Here is a 24,056-nt window from a genome sequence, read left to right as displayed (position 1 = left end):
ATCCGTTCTTCTGAAAACTCCTGCACGTCTCTCGAGAACTATTTTGACTGCTCGCCAGCAGCACACAGGCCCTTCTGTGGAGTCAAACAGCACTGTCTAGAGACTGTCATCTGCAAACTGAGTGCCATATAACAAAAGCTCTCCTTCACTAACAAATCTAGTGGCATCACAAGCAGGCTGCACTCAAACAAGGCTGCTGCTGGCTCACTCCTTAAATGATGGAAGAATACTGTAATCTCAAAATGCCTTGCCAGACTGTGAGATGAGCGGTGGACTAAAGAATAACATTTCAATCGAACAATTAAATAAAACAGAATTATAGGAAAGTCTTCGGGGACATTCAATCAGTTTATGGATTCATGAGTAAGACTTCCTTTTGACACGTTACTCTGTTAATGTTGACAGGTCCACTGGGGTTATTAATGAGACCATAACTGTTAGGTTAAAAGCAAAGTGTTGAGTAAAGCTTATGGGGCTTGTGACAAAGTCCCCTGCCTAGCTCTGGGGACATCTAGTAGGGTGACCAACAGGGCTGGGTGCCCCCCGCAAGCTAGTCTATGATGGGCACAGGGATCACCCTTGGTTAGTTCACATCTCAAGGCATGCGATAGTCATATGGGATCATCTAAGGACGCAGTCTCTTTAGGGGAGACAGCCCCTTCACCTGGGAATCTGAAACAATAGTACATCAGTAATGCTGGGGCAGAGCATTCTGTAAACACTGCCGCTCTAACTGAACTGAACATTGCAATCAAAGGAAACCATATAGCGTAGGAACGAAATTCCTTTGGCGCCAGCAGTGAACGCCCGCGCCTATGGCCCTCGGTCTGTGGGGTTCCTCAGCCATGAGCGGCACATTACATGTTCTCACTGTGCTTGCACAGTGAGCCCACACAGATATCAGATGCATACCAGACTTTCTTGCGCCTCTCACACGGCAAGCCCACCTTGCAAATTGATGCCAAGTTCATTTCGCAGCCACACCAAGTCAAAAAGCGCAGTCAGCGAAACGGTGCGGAAACTGGAAATGCTTTCATTTTGCTAGCCTTCACGTGGAAACCCTGTGGAAAACACGAACCTGTTTCCAAGCCTTGTAAAAGTAAAAAAATGCCACGGCGAGCCCGGAGTTGCACAGGTTAGAGGAGTGAAAACTAAGATGGAAGACCAGCCTTTTAAAGGCTTGATCTAGCTCCAAAGCCCCAAAGCATACACACGTGACTCCATTAGGCACAGACAGTCACAGCCCTTCACATCTACAGATGCAGACCCTCAGGGGAGGGCAGGGGTCACAGGACTACATAAGCTCAGCGGCCCAGGCAGGTAGTGTGGGTCTTTAGAGTAGGAGCAGGCAGCGGGAGAATGGAGCATGTCGCAGTTGAGAAAAGAGTTTGGAGGGTAGTGGAGAGAAGAGGAGGTTTAGAGACCAGGCGGGGGTGAGATGTCAGGAGAAGGTTACGTGGGGACACCAGAAAGAGGTGCAGTGGAAGTTGGTGGGAGACATCTGGAAGAGTTTGTTTTGAAAGTTCAGGAGGAGGGTGGCTGAAAATATCAGGAAGAGGTTGGTGTGAACCACCAGGAGAAGGTGGGAAAATAACAGGAACTGCAGCTCACGAGCTGGTCCTAGCTTGCAAGATCAAAAAGGCATTAGGGGGCAACCCGGTCTACAGTGGGAGGTAGAAGTGAGATCCTGATCTGAAGGGGTCAAGCCAACGGTGAAAGGAGGAACAAAAATATTACATTGTTTCCAGGAAGGGTAGCGAGGTAGTGAAGAGGGAGGCAACTTAGAACTATTAAGCACACCATAGAAAACTGGCGAAGCCAAACCCAGTCGGGGTCTTTCAATAATGAAGAGAAAGTCTGCCACCACCAGAATGTGGTGGAGACCTAACAAAGTCTAGAGGAACTAAAAGATGCAGCGAAAGTTCGTTGCATCCCACCCACAACCAGAGAAAATGAGGAAGAAGTCCAGAGAGAATACCTTGAGACTGTGAGTGATGGAGAAGTACTGCGAACCATGTGGACTTTATGAGGCCATACTGTTTTTTTAGCACATCAACCTACTTGGGTCACCATGACCTTGGATTCTCTCAGGTCTCCCTTTATGACATTGAAGTCTCTCTAGCTTACCTCCAGACTCTCAACAACCTGGGTTCTCTCAGACATGCCCCAGGTCTCTCCATGACACCTTAGATTCTCTCAAACTTCTCGCCGGTCTCTCCATGAGCCTGGATTCATTCCACACAACATTCTTGACAGTAATTAGTAGTTCTACCATCTCCCATTAAGGGTCCATTTCAGACTGATGAACCTTTTTGTTCGGTCCCTGAAGGTAGCATTTCAGCTTCAGGCCTTCCACTTGGACACACATTCAGTGGAAAGGACCTGACCTTGGTCCTCTCTTCAACATAGCTCAAGTTCTTCTGGTTGAACTTCTGGCATACTTTTGCCCAAGAAATGTTGCACAGCAGTTAGCAAATGCACTACTGGTTCCCAGGTAGGGTGCATCTAGGGGAAAGGATGAAAGGGGTCCGATTCAATTCCTCCCAATCTTCTCCTCGGACTGGCATGTTGAATTTTTATATGGAACTGGGCCAGGGGGCTATTTCATAAACCTGCATAGGATTGGTTCTTCTATTGTGTGTCTGGATTAGTTACGATTTAATTGATGTTTAATCTGCTTTACGGTCAGCCCCAAGCCTTTAAAAGGGGCTGAGCTCTCCTTCAAAACACATGGAAAAGAAAAAAAACCCTACTGTCCTCCTTGTGGCACAAACCCTGGACTATGATTTTATGATCTGCATTGTATGTTGTTTTAATCTGTGATACAGGACTCTGGGTTTCTATGAATGCTACAGTTATTGATATGATTCGTATTGTATGTTATTATTTGTTACATTTCATTGGGGTTTATGAATACTTTTGTTATGGACATGGTTTTATAGATTATTTTTACAAATCCAAAATAAACTAAGAGAGCTCCCTACACTATTTTGAAACTGCAAACGTGAGTGGTCAGTGTTATGCAATATCCAGTGAACTCGCAGTGAGCAGAGTGTGTTCTTTCAAGTGACCAAGCAAGAGAGTTCGGGTTCTCGCTCAGAAGAAAAAGGGTTTGAATGGGTTTCGTGTCGTTTGTTTTCCCCTCGGTGTTCCACAAACGTCTACGGTTCTCCCCTTCTTCGGGTGCAAGCAAGGTACAGTATTACGGGGGCATTTAGCTTCACAAAACAGGTTGTCTACATTGTGGATGTTTAATCATTCTGGTCTTATTATTTCCGGAGCACTTACGAGTGTCAAGTTCTCTATTATTAGGGGTTGGCTCTCCCAGGGCTGCTGCAACCTTTAGTCCCAAATCCTCTTTTAAGAGTACGATTATTTTTTCAGATTCAAGGAAATGCTGCTGTTCTGATGGGGAGACAAGTCAGAGAATCCCCCTCCATCCACCCACTGAGAGACACATCAGGTAGCAGTCAGACCAGCTCAGCCCCCTGTGGCCTGCTCCCCAAAAGCATGAAGTGTCTCCCCACCCACCCTAATCCCATAAGGTCCATGGGGATACTGAGGTTAGTGGTTAGTTAAAAGAACACATTTACGTCAAAAGCGCCAATATGTCTACAGAACAGTAGGACGTTATTAGGGTCAGCAGCCTGACTGAGACTACATTATAGTTCATGTCACTAATAGGACTGACCATGAATGACTTGCACCAAAGCCGTCCCAAGGCATAGCAGTCTGTGCAGTGGCTCAGTACCCCCGCTGTCATAAGCGGTCAGAGGGGGGCCCCTCAGGCATCAGTGCCTGTCTCAACTATACCAAGAATATTACTTCCATGTGCTAAGCTTGCGTGCGGCCACAGTGTTGCTTCCCAACCTCCTGTAGCTCTCTAGAGACCAACACCCACTCCCAGCAGACCATCAGACGCTGTAGGCCCCTTAATGACTACTTATACCTTTCTTTCTTCAAGCAGAGCATTTAAAGTGGGGGCGGTTTACAAGAGATAGCCAATTTAAGCAACCATTGTTTTAGATGAGATGTTTGTAACGTTTTAAGCATTAAAAAATGCAAACATGCATTTTCATTCTGAAAGCGCACACAAAGGACGAGTTAGCTGCATAAATATACACTCCCCTACAAGTCAATTACAATATATCATACAAAACTGCTTTAAATTAGCTACATTATTTTCAGGTGTTTATATTTAACGCTCCAAAAAGAGTTTATTTTTGGTAGAATGTGATATTTTCATCACATCATATATGAACCCTGCTTTTGTCAAACACAAACAGGTAACCTTTTCACGCATTAAATGTTCTTATACGTCTTGAAAATACAAAGGCCATGTTCTTGCCTTTTGCTAAATTGCATTCTGGTATTTATAGTCTCCCAGTCAAGATGGGGGATAGTGCCACAACTGTACACTTTTTGCTTAACATATTTCTGTCCGGATTCATATCTTTGAGTGGGTACGATATGTGTACTTTTCAGGTCATCTTCATAAAGCAGAGTATTGTTGAAAGCCAGAAAAGGGGTTGAAAAGGGCAAATGATGAGAGGGCAAGTGGGTCCTGAATACTTGCCCAGCATGTGGCAAGCGTGGTTGCAATCCTGGAAACTGGTGCAGTTATTTTTCCCAATTGTGAAGCGAGGGACCCGTAGTCATCGCCATGTCAAAACACCACATTTTACAATTCATGTCGACACAGGAATAGGGAAAAAGACATGTGATTTACAGGAAAGTCTAAACGTATAGCATCTCAGCAACAGTCTCCTAAGCCACTCAGTTGCCTTTGCAAATTTCTGCTATATATTTTGACGCTATTCTATACCGGAATACTGTTTTGGCCTGCTCACCCCCTCAATCAAGGCTTAGGGGGCACATTAATGAAACTCCCTTCTCATTTTGCAGTGAGCAGCACTTGAATAGTTATTTTCTTTTTCGACAGTCAAAATAATCCTAATCTGTAGCTTCTGGAATGAAGGCATATTGCTAATTTGGACAATATTTTTTAATTTATTTATTTTTACATTTGTAAAGTGCACTAAGCCCGTAGTCATCTAGGTGCTAGTATTGCCCAAATATACCAAAAAAAAAGATTGTAATACGTCTGCAAAAACAGCAGTTTGTTTCAGATAGCAAAACACAATCTCTTTGCAAGGCCTTCCACAGAAAGTTTCAAAAGGCCTTTTGCAAACAGTATTTCTACCAATTACTTCTGGGAAGAGATGTGTTCAAGTTCCTAATTTTCAGACTGCTCTCAAATGCGGGGCTTTGAGTGCTCCCGGGCAAATCCTTTTATCACAGTATGCATTATTTTCCAAAATTACAAGTCTGTACAAGATATTCAGTTATCTGCTCATTATAAAAAATGCCTCACTCGTGATATTGCCACATAGGTCAATATTAATATTGACAACTCATATACTGGACGTCACAGTGTATTTGTCTACTGCCTTACGCATGGCAACATGTTTCTAATGTAACTTCCCATGATACCTTTGCTTACTAAAGACTCATTCTGTGATATCACTGATGTTACTATTTATGCAAATGAGGGGGCCCCACACATCTTTTGCCGCCGAGGGTCTCGTGACTCGCACTGCCGACTAATGGGCGAGGTAAAATGTGCAGCCAATCGTTTTCTTGTAAAATGGAAGTTTATATAATAATAGTGTTCATAGTGATCTCATGCTGCCCAAAGGGTTGCATCATGTTCTGCTTCAGGGCACTTACCACTTCTTCAATGACTGGCTCAGGCTTCGCGGCTTCCAGTTGGTCTTTCACCTTTTCTTCCACTAGAGGGCAGGAAACAACAGCTCATGAAGTAGACATGGCGTTTACATGACATTATACAAATCACCGATTTGCATTTAAACCAAGTATTTACTTGAAGATATTGTTTGCGGTATTTTAGGTAGTGTTACATGATGAAAAGGCACTGCCCAGATTACAGTCTGCAAACACACAGAAATCGCAAACCTTACTTTCATGTTCGTATTGCGTGCCTGTGACTATTGGTCGATAGGAGGGCCTGAGCAGGGACACTCATTGTTGGGTGAAGCTTGAGTGATAGCAAAACAGCGGCACACGAACAGAGATACAGGTGATGTGACGTTCCCCGCAACTTCACTCTGTCACACAAACCAACCTAAAGCTTACCGGGTCAGTCTAACACGCAAACCAAAGGGATTGAATAGATCACTGAAGACCATACCGATCAACCATGACCCAACAATGTTGTGACAGAGTGGAAGGCCCCTGGAGGGTGGCAGACCCTCCTTCCCAACCGACCACACACACATTTTGTGTGCAATTGCCTCACTTCAAGAAACGCATCTAGCTCCCCCCGGCCTGACTAGGCTACGTAGCAGACTCTACCCGCTACATTTTTTAGCATGTAGTGGCCCGAAAAAAGGAGGTACAGCTATCCTGATAGCAAAGGGGTCCCTTTCCTGGAAGTGGCAGCCAAGAGAGATCCAGGGCGGCAGATATATAGAGAGGTTAAAGGTTCGCTTTATGGGCACATCTTCACTTTCAGAGCATGCCCCCAATGACAAACTGGATGACCCCCCCCCCCCCCGACTGCCTTCATTACAGAACCAGCCCCGTTTGCCGAAGGCCAAATAGTGATTCCCGGGGATTTTATTATGGTCCCAGACCCGCGCGTCGACAAAACTCATTCATTCCACTTCCCCCCTGGACATTGGTGGTGGTGGACATATTGGGACTACTATATCCAGGGCAACGGGATTATTTTTCACATGTCCACCGTACCTTCTCCAGAACTGATCTCTTAATAACCTTGCCACACATTGTGCCCAGCGCTGGCGAGGTGATCATAGGTACGCAAGTTCTCTCAGATCATGAACCGGTGACAATACACATGGGAATCCTTACTCCATCCCCTTCAGAGAGACCCCCATGGAAATTGTATGACCCCATTCTTAGTGACTTCGCCATCTGTGACGACATTGCAAAAGCGAGGTCTAATTATTTACGCGAAAACTCAATGGATTCGCTAACAGATGCAATAATATGGGACGCCATGAAGGCGGGAATCAGAGGCAAGCTGATCGCCCACTCCTCAGCATATATTAAAGTTAATGACTGCGAAGTAGCTCACAAAAAACTATGCTACCCCAAAACTCAACGAGGTCTGAGATTAGCTCAGAATAAATTGGAGGCGCACTTAGCAGAGGAAACCTCTCAGTTGATGGCCGAAACTAAACAATCATATCATGCCAAAGGGAATAAGGCGAATAAATACCTGGTAAGGAAATTATCCGGCATAAAGAACAGAAAACACAATAATGAGGCTGAAAGACCAGATGGGAATAGTACAATACACAGAGGATTCCCAGGTGCAGATTATAGAGGAATATAGGACGGCGACTGTGACGGCCATAGATCGGCCGCAATCAGAACAAAAATAATACACTGAAGAAGATGGGTTCCCCGGGCTTTTGGAAGTGGATAAGGTGTGGGTAGATCTCCCAATTAGTATAGAAGGTAGACTAGGTGATTATATCCCTTAAAAAGAGTTACAGTTCCGGACGGTTGCACCCCACTGTTTTATCAGACGATTAGAGTTCAATGACTTAAACTCCTCACTAAGCTGTCTCCAGAGGGAACGGGTGAGCAGCACAAGGGAAGAATCAGCTACTATACTATTACTTAAATCAGGGAAGGACCCCAAGAGAGTGCGTCCTATAGGCCTATCACACTACGCAATATAGAAGCTAATATCTACTCTAAAATTCTAGCTAATAGACTAGCAGAAGTAACACCATCATTATTCGTAGGGCACTAAATCTTATTGAAATAACTAAAAGAAAACAACTGAAAATGGCAGTACTAAAGCTAGACGACACCAAATGAATTGATAGGGTGGACTGGGCTTTTATGCACACCACGCTTCAAGCTTTCAATTTTGGTGCAGCATTTCAGCAATTGATTCTGGATAATTAAAATACCCCTATCACAAAAGTTTGGGTGAATCACAGGCACGCCAATTCCATACCAATCTTCTGTGGCACAAGCCTTCACTAGTCTTTGCATTGACAATGGAACCCTTTGCTAAGCGGGTTAGGGACAACACCAATATTGCAGGGGTTTACACAGGGAATGGGCAATATAAAATTTCCCTTTACGCAGATGACGTTATGCTAACACTGATGGACCCACATTCCTCAATCACAGAGACCATGCAAGAACTTGAACGCTTCCAGAGAAAAGTGACTTCGCCATTAACTATCAGAAATCGGCAGCTTTGGGTATAGCTTTGATGGACACTGACATACGATCCTTCGCTGTCCATTGACATGGGAGGCGGATGTAGTGCAGTACCTGAGGGTCTGGAGCCCGGCTTGGCCAAAATCTATCTACCTGGAAAGTGTTCCAATACTCTAGGATTCTAGAGGGGGACCTTAAACGATGGGAACAGCAAGAGATTTCCCTTATCACGTCAGTACAAATGGCTGACTCACGTCAGTAAAAATGGACTTGCTGACCAGTTTCCTCTACTGTTGTTCAGCGCTTCTGGTTAAGATCCCAGTACCGGCCATAAAACAACTACAGAAAATATCCTGATTCATACACAGGGGTAAAAATACCCAGATAGCTAGGGCAGTGATGTTGGGAGATGCTCGCTTGGGAGGAATGGTGGTATCAGATTTGGCCAAATATAACATCGCGGCCCAGATCTTTCATATAGCGAAATGGAACAATTAAGACCACCCCCAAAATGGGTAAACATACAACAAACAAGAACAACGGCATCCCTACGGACCCTACCATCCATGACATCCACGTGTCAAGCTCACAGGGCCCCATTTCTAACAGCTATCACAATGACATTACATTACATTACTGGGTGCAGTGTTTCAGAACCAGAGGGATCTCAGGAGGCCTGGGCCCATTAACTCCTGTATTCAATAATCCAGACTTTGCCCCTGGGCTCAGGTCAAGGGACTTCAATAGCTGGGCACAAGGGGAGATTCAACACATAAGGCAAATGTTTACAGAAACATCGGCCCTGACCTTCCTCGTGTCTAAAGAGAAATGTTGAATAACTGAATTAACTGGGAGGCAGCTGCCCATGGATCTTATGGCCATTCTATTGGGGATTCCATGTGAAGGATCTATCCGAAAACTGGTGGGCCTGCTAAACTGATCACTCATCTTCTGGTTGCGGCAAGGATTACTTTGGCTAGATTTTGGAAAACAGAGGAGAACCCAACAATTGCACAATGGTGGTCTAAAGTGTGGGACATACTGGTAGCAGAACTGACAGCTTCCATGGATAATCAACTGCAGAGGTTCACAGATATCTGGTCGCCGGTCCTGGAATTTGATCTAAATTACCCAGCACTGACGAACAAACAAAAGTCTGTTAGATGGTTCTTAAGGCTCTGAGCAACATAGAGGGGTTGTGGGGAGCGAGGGGAAATGTGGGAAACGGCGGGGAAAGCGGAAACAATGGGAGGGAATTGACTTTCTGTAATTAATTGTAATGATTGCTACTGTGGAGTTATGTACCCGTTCCAAGGGCAACACCGGGGGGGGGGGGGGGTAATGGCCTGCAGCGCCAGTTCACGGCCCAAGCGAAGCGAGGACCATTAACATAGGCCCAGGGCCATTACCCCCCAGTGTTGCCGGTGGAACGGGTAAAAAAGGCCATTAGCAGACCGGGTTACCAAAGCGGCAACACAGGGTGCTAAAAATAAAAAAAAAGGATTTTCCTTCCTACAACGGGACGCCGTGCACGTCCCATTGTAGGAAGGAAAATCCTTTACCAACACGGCCGCCATGGAAAGGGAAGGCGGGGCCCAACTTCCCTTTCCATGGCGGCCGTGGGAAGCGGAGAGGAAGGTGCGGCTGCAGCGGCAGCCAAAATATGGTAAGTCGGCTGGGGGGTTAATAAAGAAGAAAAACGGATGGAGGTTAGGGGTGGGGGGAGATAGTGGCAGGGGAGCAGGCCGTCAGGTGGTTTGGAATGCGGGCTTACACTGGCGGTTCAAGCTCGCGTTCCTAGCCACCTGATTGGCTGGCTCCCCCGCCCAGTGTGCTGATATGGTGATCAATTTTGTTTTAACCGAACTTGTTTAAATAAAATTGGTTTTAAAAAAATCATTGTTGTTTCACTGTATGTTTGTGTATTTTTAAGGTTTTACACTTACAGAACTTGACATACCACTAGTCACTTTGCTGACTGGGATCCTCCAAGCATTGACTAGGCCAAGAGCACAGCCTTCAGAACTGCCCCAGGCTACTCAAGCACCTCAATGTGTACACACTGTGCATAGCCTTCTGCCATGTCCGGTTCACAGTGAGCCTTTTCGGAGGTGGCCATGCCCTGTGGTCATACTGCCCGAGGTATGGCCTTTTTCATCCCCCAGGGCACCATCTAGACACCCACTAGGCCCAATATACTTGCCAGAGGCCATGCCCAGTGGTCACTTCCCTTGGATCATGGCCATCAGCCAATGGCCAGCACCCTGTAACCACATATTATGTCCACTGGGCATGGCCAAAACGGTTGACACTGACTCTTCCCAGAGCCCCAATGCGGCAAATGGGCATGGACTGTGGCCATAACTAGTGTAAACTTTGCTTGGGGTATGGCCAATGTCCCCTCCTAGACACCCCATGTATGATCTGCAGCCATACCATAGGCACCCACTATGCATCCACTGTGTCCACTGGAGCACTTTGCCTGAGGCATGGCATTCCACTAAGCCCCAGGCACTCACAAGCCTCCTGAGGTGGCCACGTGGCATAGCCACAGTGCGAGTGGCCAACAGCCAGCCCCCACAGTTAGTGCCCCCAACACACTCACAGTCAGGTACATGATGATGACACATGGACCGGCTTGAACAAATACAGAAATACAATTTGCTTAAATACTAGTTGGGATTTCTTTTTTTTACAGAACCACTTAAATGGAGAAAAACCAACAACAGACAGAGTGTCTAAAAGAAAATCTCATAATAAGGATGCTTCATTACAAGGAGAATAGCAAACAAGCAAAATACAATTACGTGCCTCATTACCGCAACTGAACATAGATTTGCGGTAGTTAAAAGCACCAGTCTGAGTAGATTTACAGCTTACTCTTAGATAGTCTTTCCTTTTTACCTTGGGCGTGCGCCACCTACAGGCCTAAACTATTGCAATGGAGTACCGACAGGGAGAAATGGCATATCAGGGACACACAGCTTGTAGGTGATGTTTGGTTATGTGCCCACCCATTGACTGCACATGGGCATGCTAATCCCTACCGCCATTCCCACCCAGTTCCTACCCCTCCACGCCCAAAACACCTCCTCATGGGAACTCTTTCAGCTCGCGTAAATCAAGCCTTGCAATCAAAGTTTTCACTCGAAGTGTGGGACAATTTTTTTTCAGTCGTTTTGAGAGTTGGTATGGAAAGGTATTTTTATTTGTATAGCGCCTATACACAGGCAAGTGTTTCAAAGCGCTCAAGGAGGGTGGGAACATGCGGAAAAAACTAACAGTCGCTCAGAGCCCTTGAAATTCTGAGACGATAATAGTCTGCACGGGCAGAGTAAGTACGTGAAAAATAGATTTGACAGACAGCAAATAGGACCGATGATGATTCTGCAGTTTTAACAGTGCAATTAAGGGGTGAAGACAAGGGAGACAGAGATGATCTTCAGGCGCAGTGCGTACGGAGCGTGCAAGTGTACAGAGGTCACAGTGAGGGGGAGGATCAAGTGCAACAGGTTGGTTGAGACAGGGGTAAGTGGAGAGAGCGCCACTCTCTTGAGTTAATTTCTCAAGCGCATTGGGTGAGGTGTAGGGCCCTGAGGCAAGTGCGAGAGAGGAGTGGCGGGGGAGCCGGGGACCAGTGAGGCTCTGAGGTACAGCCAGCGGGCAGTCAGCATGCTGTAAGGAAGAGGAGGGAAGGAGGGAAAAAACAGAACTGGATTAGCAGGGTAGCGGGAGAGAGAAGGAAGAGGAAAGTCTTGAGGAGTTTCTGCAATTTAAGGAGATCCGGCTCAAGACGGAGTGTGGCAGGAAGGCATTCCAGAGGGAGGCACCTTCTGAGGATAAGGATCTCCCTCCCAATCTCTGCTTGGAGAACCGGCTCACTCGCAGAAGGTTGAAAGTAGATGAGCGGAGGTCTCGTGAGGGACAGTATTTAAGCAGCGTTGTAGGCAGGTAGGTCCCAGGACCCACAAAGCCTTGTGGACAATGCAACGGGTCTTGAATTTGACCTTGCAGCCACGGGGAGCCAGTGAAGGGATTTCAGCTTCAGAAAGATGCAGTCCCTGGGCTTGAGGCCAAGGATAAGTCTTGCGGTTCTGGGGGGGGCGCAGGTCAGAAGAACGGAGGATGAGGCTGCAATAGTCCAGCCTGGAGAGAACCAGGGCTCTAGAGACATTGAGCCTCTGGGGGAAAGTGAGGAAAGGTAGAGTACCTCTGAGGAGGTGAAGCTGATAGTTAGACTTTTTAGAGATGTCTGAAATGTGAGAGGAGAAGGAGAGAGTGGAATCAAAGATGACCTCAATGTTTCTTGCTTCGCAGGTGGGTGCGGGCGCAGGTCCAAAGTAGGCCAGCCAGAGCGAAAGTGGGAAAGCAGGAGCAGGGGTCCCAATGCAAACAATCTCAGTCTTATTGGCGTTGAGGCAGAGGTTGTTTACAGCACACCAAGACTGAATAGCGGACAGTCTGGTATGAGCGAGGAGGAGGAGGCGGCTGAGGGTTGCCTGAAAGATAATTGCGTGCATTCCACGTAGCACTGGAAGTTAGAGTTGAAAGTGGTAATTACACATGCCAGGGTAGCCATATAGACGTTGAAGAGCCAAGGGGATAGGTTATATCCCTGGGGAACACCACAGGATGAGAAAGTGATAGTCGAGTGAAAAAGGCTCCGAGTTCCAATTGGGATGGGCGGTCGCTGGGGTGGCGCTGTTGTGCACGAGAGAAGATGGTCGCTCCCGTGTGAGCTCTGGCGAGGAGCAGGGCCGCAATGCCAATTTAAGCATTTATGGTGGCCGGTTCAACATGATAATATCATAGAATGTGTTGCAACCCCAACAGATCAGGCATGCGAAGTTTGGTGGCCGAAGACTGAGAAATTCTCGAGGAAAAAACGCCATCCGAATACCACATGCGGCGGGTAGCGGAGCTCGAGGATAAGCCGTGACCAGCGGGGAGGAGCCTGGCGTAAGGCGACGCAAGCGGCGGCCGAGGGACGGACGGCCCACCAGCTCCGGGGGAAGATTTGTGGGCGCTCCGCTCCTCATTGAGCGCCTGTGGACCCCACCCAGACACCCTGAAATCATCACAGTGAAACGCTGAAACGGGACACGCTAGGTGCACGTCTGTGGCCCTGCGAGGGAGGCGAGGGCCACGCGACCAGCGGAGCTCTGGGACGTGACGCTGCCGGGCCCTCGGCGGGCACTCAACAGATAAGTGGGGCAACGCGAGGTGGGGAGGAGAGCCCAGCTGAACGTGGGACCCAGAGCCCCCATAGACAATCAAGAACGCCCGTCCCCTTCGAGGGTACAGAGATATTTCGCTCCCCACTTCCCGCGACATTAAGGCGCTTCAATGTAAGTTCACACATTGGCGACAGTAATACAGTCTCTGAGCCGCAACAGCAGCAACAGCACATATGAGCAGACCCCTGCAGAGGGGTTCAAATAAGAACTGCTGGGAATAGAGCTAAGGCGCTGGACCCACTAACACCTGCAAGAGTGCGGACCAGAGTCATCAGAGTCATCAGGCTGTACGGCCCACACGAGGACAGCTTTAACCCACCTGGCATCCATCCAAAATATATAAAAAGTTAAAAGGCGCACAGCAAACCAAGCTTGTAGGACAATTGACCTGAAGGAAAACAATGCCCAAGAACTTTGGCCCCAAGAAGGGTAAATGAGCCATTGACAAGTACATGACACCAATCCAGAAGGAGACGGACCTCGAGATGTAGGAGGGAACACTACCACATGATCAACAAGCACCCTCAGCGGCGATGATGGACCCCCAGGCGTTTTTTCTCACCATGCAGCAGGGCTTCTCAGCCCTTAATGACAAATTGGATGGGATAACAGCAAACGTGGCGTCCATCAAAACACAACTAGACAAAACAACGTCACGCATCACTGAAGCCGAAACGAGAATATCGGGCACTGAAGACTCCCTCGAAGCCTTGAAAAGCATGGTCTCCACGATAGCAATAGAACTAGGGACGTGAAGTCCAAATGTGAAGACTTGGAAGCGAGGTCACGACGCAATAATATCCGTATAGTTGGAGTTCCGGAATAAGCAATGAAAGGCTCCATGAAAAAGGCATTAGAAGATCTCCTGCGCACCCTTCCTGGGAGACACGGGATGGTCACTGATGTTAATTGTAGAACGAGCTCATAGGTCACTGGCCCCGAAGCCGAAAACCAGGCGCATACCTTAGACCAATTATAGCCGGCGTGATGAACTACAGAGACAGGGACTTAATTTTGAAAGCGGCAAGAGAAAAGCAAGAGCTGAGATGGGAAGCCAGCATCATATGAATTTTTCCAGACTTTACACTGGCGGTGTAACAAGAAAGGAAACTCTTCACAGGGGTTAAAAAACTACTACAGGAACGACAGATCTGTACGCTATGCTTTACCCGGCGAGACTCAAAATCCAATATCAGAACAAAATACATTTCTTCACATTTCCTGAGGAAGCGGCGAACTTTGTTGAAACGCACATCCCTGCTCCAACTGGTCAACCTAGAGCGGAGGGCACTTAGTAATCCCTACAGTCATGTAATAGCAAACACGTTCATGTTATAAAATGTATTTTCCGAAGTGACGGCTCCCCTTCAGGGTGGCCTTCAGGGGGGGTGAATAAGTTAATTCTTACAAGTTATGTTACAGTGTTATACCCCCACAGGTGTCAATATGAGAGAGCAACAAATTGAACCGGTCCACTTTATATATGATCCAAGATGGCATGGGCACTGGGAATCGCCGCAGGCCCCCCTGTAGCAGGTGCACATTCAGTTGATGGGAGGAGAGGGTGGGGATCCTAAGAGCACAGTTGAAGTTGGGGTAACTGTGAGGGAGGGGGGAGGGGGCAAGGTGGGATTGTTGGGGTGGAGTTACGTGAAGGTCGGTATTAAAACAAAAAGCACACAGGTAATTAACACAAGGAACCTCAAGAGTATACTAGAAGTATATTTTCATGCACATGTTAACAATCGCTTCAGAGGTAATGGCTGAAGTAGGCACTGATAATATCAAAATACTGAGTTGGAACGTGCAAGGTTTGGGATCCAGAGTCAAGAAAAGAAAAATCTTAGCATATATCAATAGACAGACCCCTAAGATTATCTTTTTACAAGAAGCTCATATAGGACCCCAACAAGGTGGGCAACTGGTGCAGAATTGGGGAACACATCAATACTTCACAACTTATTCTAAACGGGCAAGAGGGGCAGCGATTTTAATACATAAAACTTTGCAGTTCAAATGTAAAACAGCGGAGTGTGATTCTGAAGGGAGGTATGTGTTACTCCATGGCATACTTTATGACAAATAGTTAGTCCTCCTCAACGTATACGGGCCGAACATAGACGACCCGGAATTCTACTCCACAATATTTGGGAAATTGGCAAACTACCCCACGGCCTATTTGATATGCGGCAGAGAGTTTAATACCATCTTAGATGTACACTCCGATCGCACATCAACACAAACCAGGGCATTGACCAAGGCTGCACAGACAATAATCACACATATGGTGGACTTAACTCTAAAGGATACATGGAAAACTTTAAATCCCTCTAAGAGAGAATATACGTACTACTCCACGGTGCACGACACGCACTCCAGAATAGATTTATGGTTGGTAGACAATGCAGTCCTGTCGTGGGTCAGGAGCGCCCTGATCTTCCCCAGAACATACTCAGATCACTCCCCCATACAGCTAACACTACGAATCCCTGGTTCCACAGTGAATAGACCACCAAGGAGATTCAAACCCGCAGCACTCCGAGATATGGTCTATAAAAACGCAATGGACCAACAAATACAAGAATATTTCAATATTAATGAGAACTCTGTCTCTAGTCGTGCTATAATGTGGCAAGCTTTTAAGGTATACATAAGAGGCAGCTCTACATCTACAGAATGCTGAATCCTTAAAGATATCAGGGGTAGATTGAACCGATTAGAGACACACATAGCATAATTACAATATCAATATGCACTTAATCCAACATCACAGCTTAGCTCAGACATAAAGACTAAATTAGACGAATTCACCGAAGCAGCGGACCAAGAGGTCCGATATTTCGATAAACCAGCGACAGCATGCCGTTATGGGGAGGGAGAACGCCCAGGGAGGTTTCTGGCCAGAGCAGTGAGGGGAGAAAGGGGACCAACAACCATTCCATGCATACAAACACCGGACGGTTCAGTTACCACTGACCAAAGCAAGGTAGAAGAAACGTTCCATGCATACTATAAAGAACTCTACTCTCCTCAATCCGATGCCACGGATGCAGAGATTGAACACTATCTCTCCCAGATACCAAAAACACTTCTAGCCAGTGATACTAGGGAATCACTAGGGATGCCGATAACTGAGGCAGAAATAGAGGAGGCGATAAAGGCACTACCCAATGGGAAAGCCCCCGGCACAGACGGTCTAGGGGCTGAATTTTATAAAGAGTTCAGACACCTGTTGACACCCAGACTAATGGCGGTGTGGACAGAAGCTCTAAATAAGGGAGAACTCCCTGAAACCACCAGGGAGGCAGTAATCACCCTACTACTTAAACCAGGAAAACCCCCAGAAGATTGCGGGTCATATAGGCCGCTATCATTAATCAACACTGATGCGAAGATCCTTGCCAAAATACGGACAACTAGACCAACACCACTGATGCCCTATATGGTCCATGAAGACCAGGCAGGGTTTATTATGGGGAGATCCACAGCAACTAATATTAGAAGGTGCCACACAATTTTGACCGCAACACCCTCCGAAGTCCAGGCCCTAGCCGTTTCGCTTGATATGCGTAAAGCATTCGATACGGTCTCCTGGCCCTTTCTCTTTGGGATACTACGAAATTATGGGTTTGGCCCAAACTTCCTAAAATGGTTGCAAATATTATATACATGTCCCCATGCCAAAATTAGAATTAATGGAGCCCTAACAGATAAACTTGAGCTACGCGGGGGCACCCGACAGGGATGCCCACTGTCACCCATACTGTTCGCCCTTGTGATAGAACCCCTGGCGGATATTCTTAGGTCACGGTACAGCACATATGGACTAAGGGTAGATGGTAAATTACAAATTATAACTCTGTATGCAGATGACATCTAGCTATATCTAAAGAATTGAGATCGATCTTTGGGCAGGGTCCTGGCAGAGGTTAAACAGTTTGGTGATTACTCTGGCCTACGTGTAAATCCTAACAAATCAGAGATATTCCCTATCACAGAGAATACAACAAAACCCCAAGATCTACATGGCCTGGTCTGGAGCCCGACTCACATTCTGTACCTGGGAGCACGCATTGCTAGAACGGCCCAACTTTCCCGCCCCCTAAACTACAGTTTATTGGCTGACATAAAAATGAAACGCTGGAGCGCCCTCCCCATATCAATGAAGGGAAGGATAGCACTAATTAAAATGATAATACTACCGAAATTCTTTTACCTATTTAGCACAATACCGGTCTGGCCAGGGCGCGCCCTGTTCAACAAAATGTCCAGTGCATGCATCTCGTTTGTGTGGGTGGGGTGGGGAACACCCTATGGTAAGCGGGAAGATGTTAACTGATGCTTATTCAAGGGGCGGTTTGATGGCACTTGACCTAGAATTATACTACCTGGCTGCGCAGGCACATTACGCTGCCCAGTGGGCCACACAATTTCTTAATCCTGGGAACCCACCACCCGGCCGGTAGATCGGGAAGCTACCATAGCGCTCCACAAAATGACTAGACCAAGCCCCAAGCACTACAACACCATAGATCCCACTAGGGTAACAATCACGACATGGGCTAAAATAGCGGATATATTCGACACTGACAGGTTATACCACCCGAGTAAGCCACTCTGGGGTGACCCCCAAACACCCTTCAACATAGATGGGGAGGTGGCGCAGCATTGGACCTCCAGGGTATTACCCAGTGGGGTCAGCTATTTCCATAGAAGAGCTTTATTCAGTGGGATGACATCAAAGATGTAGTAGGAAATACAAATAGGCACAAACAACAATATATCTGAGTACAATCAGTTATACAAAATACATACCCTACCTTCCCTAATGAGCCAGCGATAAACATGGGCCTAGGATACATGTTCACAGGGGGGGGTCGCAAAAAGTCTCGGCCTCAGCACTCAGCACTGTATAAAATCATACTCCAGGCACGTCCAGCAGAGGATCGCACGGCTAAGACTAAGTGGGAACAGGACTTGGGACAACAAATTGATGATGAGGAATGGTCCCGGATTTGTGCACGTACCAAACAAATATCATGCAATTCCAGATACAAACTGAGTCACTACAAGATAGTACACAGGACACACTACACCCCTGTAAAGCTCAAACGAATATATCCAAACATGTCAGGGACCTGCCCGAAATGTAATACAGAAGATGCAAATATATATCATTTGGGCATGTGCAAAGCTAAGGGGCTACTGGGCAGAGGTCTGTGAGGCTGTGGAGGGGATGGCAGATCAACCAGTTGAATAGCCCCCCCGGATATGCCTGCTGGGTGTGGTTGAGAAAATGAATCCGATTTGGCGTAAACTTTTAAACTTGAGTCTGCTAATAGCCAAAAGAGCGATTTTGATGAAATGGAAGAGTGCAAATCCCCCAACTAAGGCTGATTGGGACAAAACCATGGTATGGACAAATGATACGGAAGAACTGTATATTGACTCGGTGTGTTACCACCATCCAGACCGAGGAATATATGGGAAAGATACAAACTATACCTGTTGGACAAGGCTGAACATGAACACTCAGGCTCAGAAAGAAATTGATTATGTATAATGTAATGAAGCACTATATAATATTTAATGCATTTGTATTACCTGTGCGCAAGATAAATACAAAGTCTAAAAAAAAACACGCCGAGCCTGATCTGTGATTCCCAGGGTGTTCACGGGGACGAGTGAACGGGATGTCGTGGTTAACCATGTCAAAGGCAGAGGAGAGGTCAAGGAGGATGAGGATAGAGGGGGTTTTAGTGTCAAGATTTGAGAGCAGGGCTTCACAGGTGTTCAGAAGAGCAGTTTCCGTGCCTCTGGATGCTCTAAAGCCAGATTAATGATCGTGGAAGGAACCAATAGATTCAGTGTGGAGGGTCAGCTGAGAGATAGCCAGTTTATCCAGGTGTTTGCCCAAGAAAGGAGTGATGGAGATAAGGTGGTAGTTTGCAGAGGCTTTTTTTTTAGCAGAGGGTTCACAATGGAGTGCTTCAGGGCAGCTGGGAAAGCTCCAGTGGAAAAGGAGAGATTGCAAAGATCAGCCAAGGCTGGGGCGAGGGAGTCGATATTGTCTTAGATGGTTTTGGAGGGTCAGGGGTCCCCCTGTGTGGATGAAGCCTTCATAGATCAGACTTGTCTGGTGACCTCATCTGGTGTGACGGGGAAAGAGAGGAGAGGGTAAGAGGCTCTGGTGTTGGTGTATGGTGTGGTGTGGATGATAGGATGGAAAGGATGTCTTGGGTTTTTGTGGTGAAGTGTGCAGCCAATGCCAAGCAAAGGTCCTGGGTGGGTGTGACAGAAGAAGAGGCTGCTGCAGGATTGGGCAGTTCCTTGCAGACTTTGAAAAGTTTGGCCGTGTTGTTTGATGCCGCAGAGATGCAGGCTTGAATAAAGACTTTTCTTGGTACGCATGCAGAGTCGATATGGCCTTTGAAGGAGGCGGCAGGCCAGTTTTTCAGCTGGTTCTCCCAACGTGTTCCATTTCCGCTCAGCTGCACTACACTTGCGTTTAAGGGCAACCAGGTTGGAGTCGTACCAAGAGTTGCACTTTTTGGAAGGCTACAGTCGGACCCTCATCATAGGAGCAAGAATGTTGGAGGTATAGAGATTGAGGTTAGCAAGGGTATTGTCAAGGTGTGAGTCAGCAGAAGGAATGGGTGGAGGAGAGTAGGTGGCGGCAAAGGCAGCCACTGCCACTTTTTTCATGGGTCTGGTGATTTTGAACCCATGTGGCTGCACCTGGTGTATTGCTACAAGAGGAGAGGAGAGGGATAGAGAGAGGGATGTCACTAGAGATGAGAGCATCCAAGGTGTGGCCCGCGGTGTGTGTGGAGCCGGGGGGTAGGATAGAGAGGGAGAGAAAGTCCCAATGGTTGCAGAAAGAACCTGAGGAGTCAAGGGAGTCCAGAGGTATGTTCAGATCACCCATCAGGATTTGAGAGGACAAGGAGACTTTAATGACTTAAACCCGCTACTCGTGTAAAAACAATGTCTTATTCAGCCACTCAATTTATAAGCACTCTGCATATCCTTCACTGAACTCCCGTTAAAAACAAGCATTGGCTAAGCCCACAGTTTTGGCTTGTGTATAAGTATTAGGCATTTGCCAGGCACTGCTATTAGATGCCCAGGTGCTCTCACCATTTTGCAGCTACTGCCATCAATAGCCAGTTGATACCACTACGGTTGTGACTGGCAAGTGCCTTTCCCATGACTACGCAAAAGCCCAAACTGATGGCATTGCCAATGCTTGGGTAGTATAGCTCGGTGGCAACGGGCTCATGTTAGAGGCAAGACGACGCAGAGCAACACAGGTTTGAATCCCAAGTCTGCGTTAAGAAACTTCTTTGGTATTAAGCGTGTTATAAATAACCAATTATAATGCTTGTTTTCCTTGTGTTACATTTTCCTGTTTTGAAATTGCTTGTTGTGTGCTTTCCGTTAATTCATTGTATGCAATGTAGTTTTACAAATTATATTTTACTAGCTTAAGTACCTGGCTTTGCCCGGGATGACCAGTCTCAGATTTATTTTTCATATTCCACCAAAAAAGGATGACCAAATATTGTTGTTTGCTACAAAGGAAAACGTATTATATGTTCATTTCACTAATTAAATGAACACCAAATTTTCATCTCTGATTTAAATTCTCACATGAATATCATATTTGTATGCCTACTCTGATTATATGCAGTGTTGTTAGCAGTGGTGGACATTTTCGCTGCTAAACACACACTGCAAAGTAAGCATACAAATATGATATTCATGTGAGTATTTAAATCAGAGGTAAATACAAATTTGATGTTCAATTAATTTGTGAAATTAACATGCATCAAGTTTATTGCAAAACAAATAAATGAAAAGAAAAACACACTAACTCGCTTCCCAAAAAATGTGGGAAAAAAAAATGCAATACCAGTTTAGCACAGTCAGCACAACAATGAGCACTTTCTACAAATTACCTGTAAATGGCATGCGGAAACACCACAAAACATAATCCCGAAAAACCAAAAAAAAGAATTATCTCGGGAACGGGATGACACATCAAGCTAGAAATAGTTACATTGATTCGGGAATGAGATAAAGAATATTCCATGCAAAATTAATGAAGCCAGACCGCAGCGTTCATGAGGAGTTACGTCCCCAAGATCAACGCCATATGAAAACCAACAAACAAACAACTTTGTTTTATATATATATATAGATATCATCGCTTAACCCCATCTCCTCCTACCCTCCGTCAACTCCACATGGACACATTTATTAAAACTACTACTGCCCAAAAGAGAAAACATTGATGCTGAACCTTTCCATAATTTTTTGGGACTGGGTTAACGAGATATAAATCGAGAAGATTTCTCGGTTTAGATTGAACGTGTGGCTTCTAAACTCAGGAAGGGAAATGCACAAAGAATTCCCTTGAGAGAGCCTACTTGTGCAAAGTGGCATATTTGGGAAGGACATCAGTCTTCCAAGCAGGAGATTCCGCTGTGGATAAGGCAAAGACGACAGAATGGTCTGACCAATACGAGCAAGCATGGTGGTAATGTGGTGAGGCGGTCAGGGGGATCCTTAGATTGCATCTAGAGCATGTCCAACAGAGTGGGTTTGGGATGAGATTAGCTGTGATAGCTGCAAAGTGTCAAGGTTATCCAGTAGTGATTGGGTCAAGGGCATATCAAACCAAATTATGAAGTCCCCTAATACAGTTAGGTGGGGTTATGCGACCATGATGGCAGCGATGGAGTCACTTAGGGATTCTACAAAGCTTATATTGTACCCTAGAGGTCAGTATATAAGCAAGAAGCAGTGTGTAGATGAGGGGGAGGGCAGCAATTTGACTCAGAGGGATTTGCAGTCTGGGTAAGGGGGCAGGTTGTCAATGTTTGAGGCAGAGTGACGGGCTTTGTGGGGGGGGGTTGGCAATGCTGCCTGCCCTGCTGGCCGCGTTTTGGACAATTCGTTTGTAGCCCAGTGGGAAAGATTCATGTGCAATCGGGAGGAAATCTTGGTAGAACCAGGTTTTGGTGATGAAAAGTATGTCAGGGCATTCTGTTACGATTAGGTTATATATATTATGACAATTTTTTAGACAGATCTGGCATTGATGAGAATGCATTTCAGGTGTCTTTTTAATCATTTGTTTGAGCTTGGGGGGCTTTTGTTCTGGGTGGGAGTTTGATTTGGGGAGGGAAAACCCAGAGGAAGGGGGATGGCTTGAAGCTGAGGGGCAAGAAGGAGATGGCACATGTGGTGTTGGAGGTTGTGTGGGGAAGGCTAGGTGGGTGGAGAGGTAAGGAGGCCGATTGTTAATGTGGCTTGGAGGGTTGAAGGCATATGCAAGGGAGGGAGAGACTTAGTGTGTAGGTTGCCGGAACACTGTAGGTCTGAAGAGGGAGAGTCATGTCAGTGGGAGGGTTGGAGGCGGTCGCTCTCTGTTTTGGAGTGTGGGGAGTCAGGGGTCAATAACCTCTTGGTGTGGGATGTGAAGTGCCTGGCTTGCAAGCTTTGGGGGCTGTTTAGCAGGTTGAGGAGGGATTTCACTGGGTTTGGAGGTGTGGGGGAGGGGGCGAGGGTGTAAGTGTGTGTGTTTTTATTATGTCTTGGAGGGAGGTAGGGGGAGTTTGGCTCGATAGGTATTGCACGGGAAGTGAGCTGTCTATTGCTTCTGAAATGTTACAAGTTTTCTCTAGTACCTTGTCTATGATTTTTTGAGGGCAAGATTGTCCTGAAATTATTATACAGGATTTAAATGTATGATCTAGCAGTGATCTTGCCCTATTTAGAAGCCTGGATCTGGAGAAGAGTCGCCCATCTTCCACCATCTACTGCGCATTCAATCCTCTGATATGAGCTGGGTAATTCATCCCTGAAGGCCAGAGCCTTCTGGAATTACCAGTCTTTTTATAGGAAGATGCTAGAACTATCAGCAAATCCTTTGATGTCGGACTTCAGAGAAGCATGTGAGCGTGGTAGACTCCAAGCTTTATCTGAAATAAAGGGGGTGGCTTCAATGTTACTGGCAGAGGTGTGGTGTTCTGCCACAGATTTAACAGGTAAACCAGACAAAGTTAAGAAGGCCCTGTATTTGGCAGACTGGGCTAATACAGTGACAGAGTTCCATGCATATCCCTCTCTAATTCACCTCAAAGGAGATCATAAAAAACATGGAACCATGGCTCCATATTTGTTGCTTTACTGCAGCAGAGTAGTTCGCTCCAGTTTCCAAAGATTCTGCCTGAACTTGATCAGGACAAAAGAAACATTGCTTCGATTTGGTTTGGTTGAGGAAAAGGCTGTGTTCGGTAGATTTTGTAAAGATGTGAAACAGAGAGAAACAGCTAAGCATTTGCTGTTAATGTGATAAGCCTTGAATCAGTTATGACAAAGAGTCTGTTATATGTTTTTACAAGATCATTTTATATCGATGGATCAAATATGGAATTATTGTTTATCAGGATCAACCAAACATATTGTGAATGCGGTCGTTTCACTTTTCAAATCAAATACAACTGAATATGATTTGCAATAATGAGTAGGTAACATTTCAAGATGCATTTTGGGTAGGATATGTATGATTTATTCACTTTG

At 46.2% G+C, this 24,056-nt stretch overlaps 1 protein-coding gene across 1 annotated transcript in view; it reads right to left on the bottom strand.

Moving 5' to 3' along the window:
• Positions 1–24,056, bottom strand: part of CCDC12 (coiled-coil domain containing 12) — a 531,323-nt gene that overhangs the window by 107,040 nt on the left and 400,227 nt on the right. The window contains exon 4 of the mRNA XM_069645806.1: positions 5,731–5,792. Within this exon, the coding sequence (XP_069501907.1) occupies positions 5,731–5,792 (62 nt within the window). The remainder of the gene's footprint in view (positions 1–5,730; positions 5,793–24,056) is intronic.

The sequence above is a fragment of the Ambystoma mexicanum genome, chromosome 2p (genome assembly GCF_040938575.1).
Source record: "Ambystoma mexicanum isolate Mex_15411 chromosome 2p, UKY_AmexF1_1, whole genome shotgun sequence".
Lineage (NCBI taxonomy): Eukaryota > Metazoa > Chordata > Amphibia > Caudata > Ambystomatidae > Ambystoma > Ambystoma mexicanum.
Note: the sequence above shows the minus strand (reverse complement) of the source record. Positions and strands in the feature narration are given on the sequence as shown.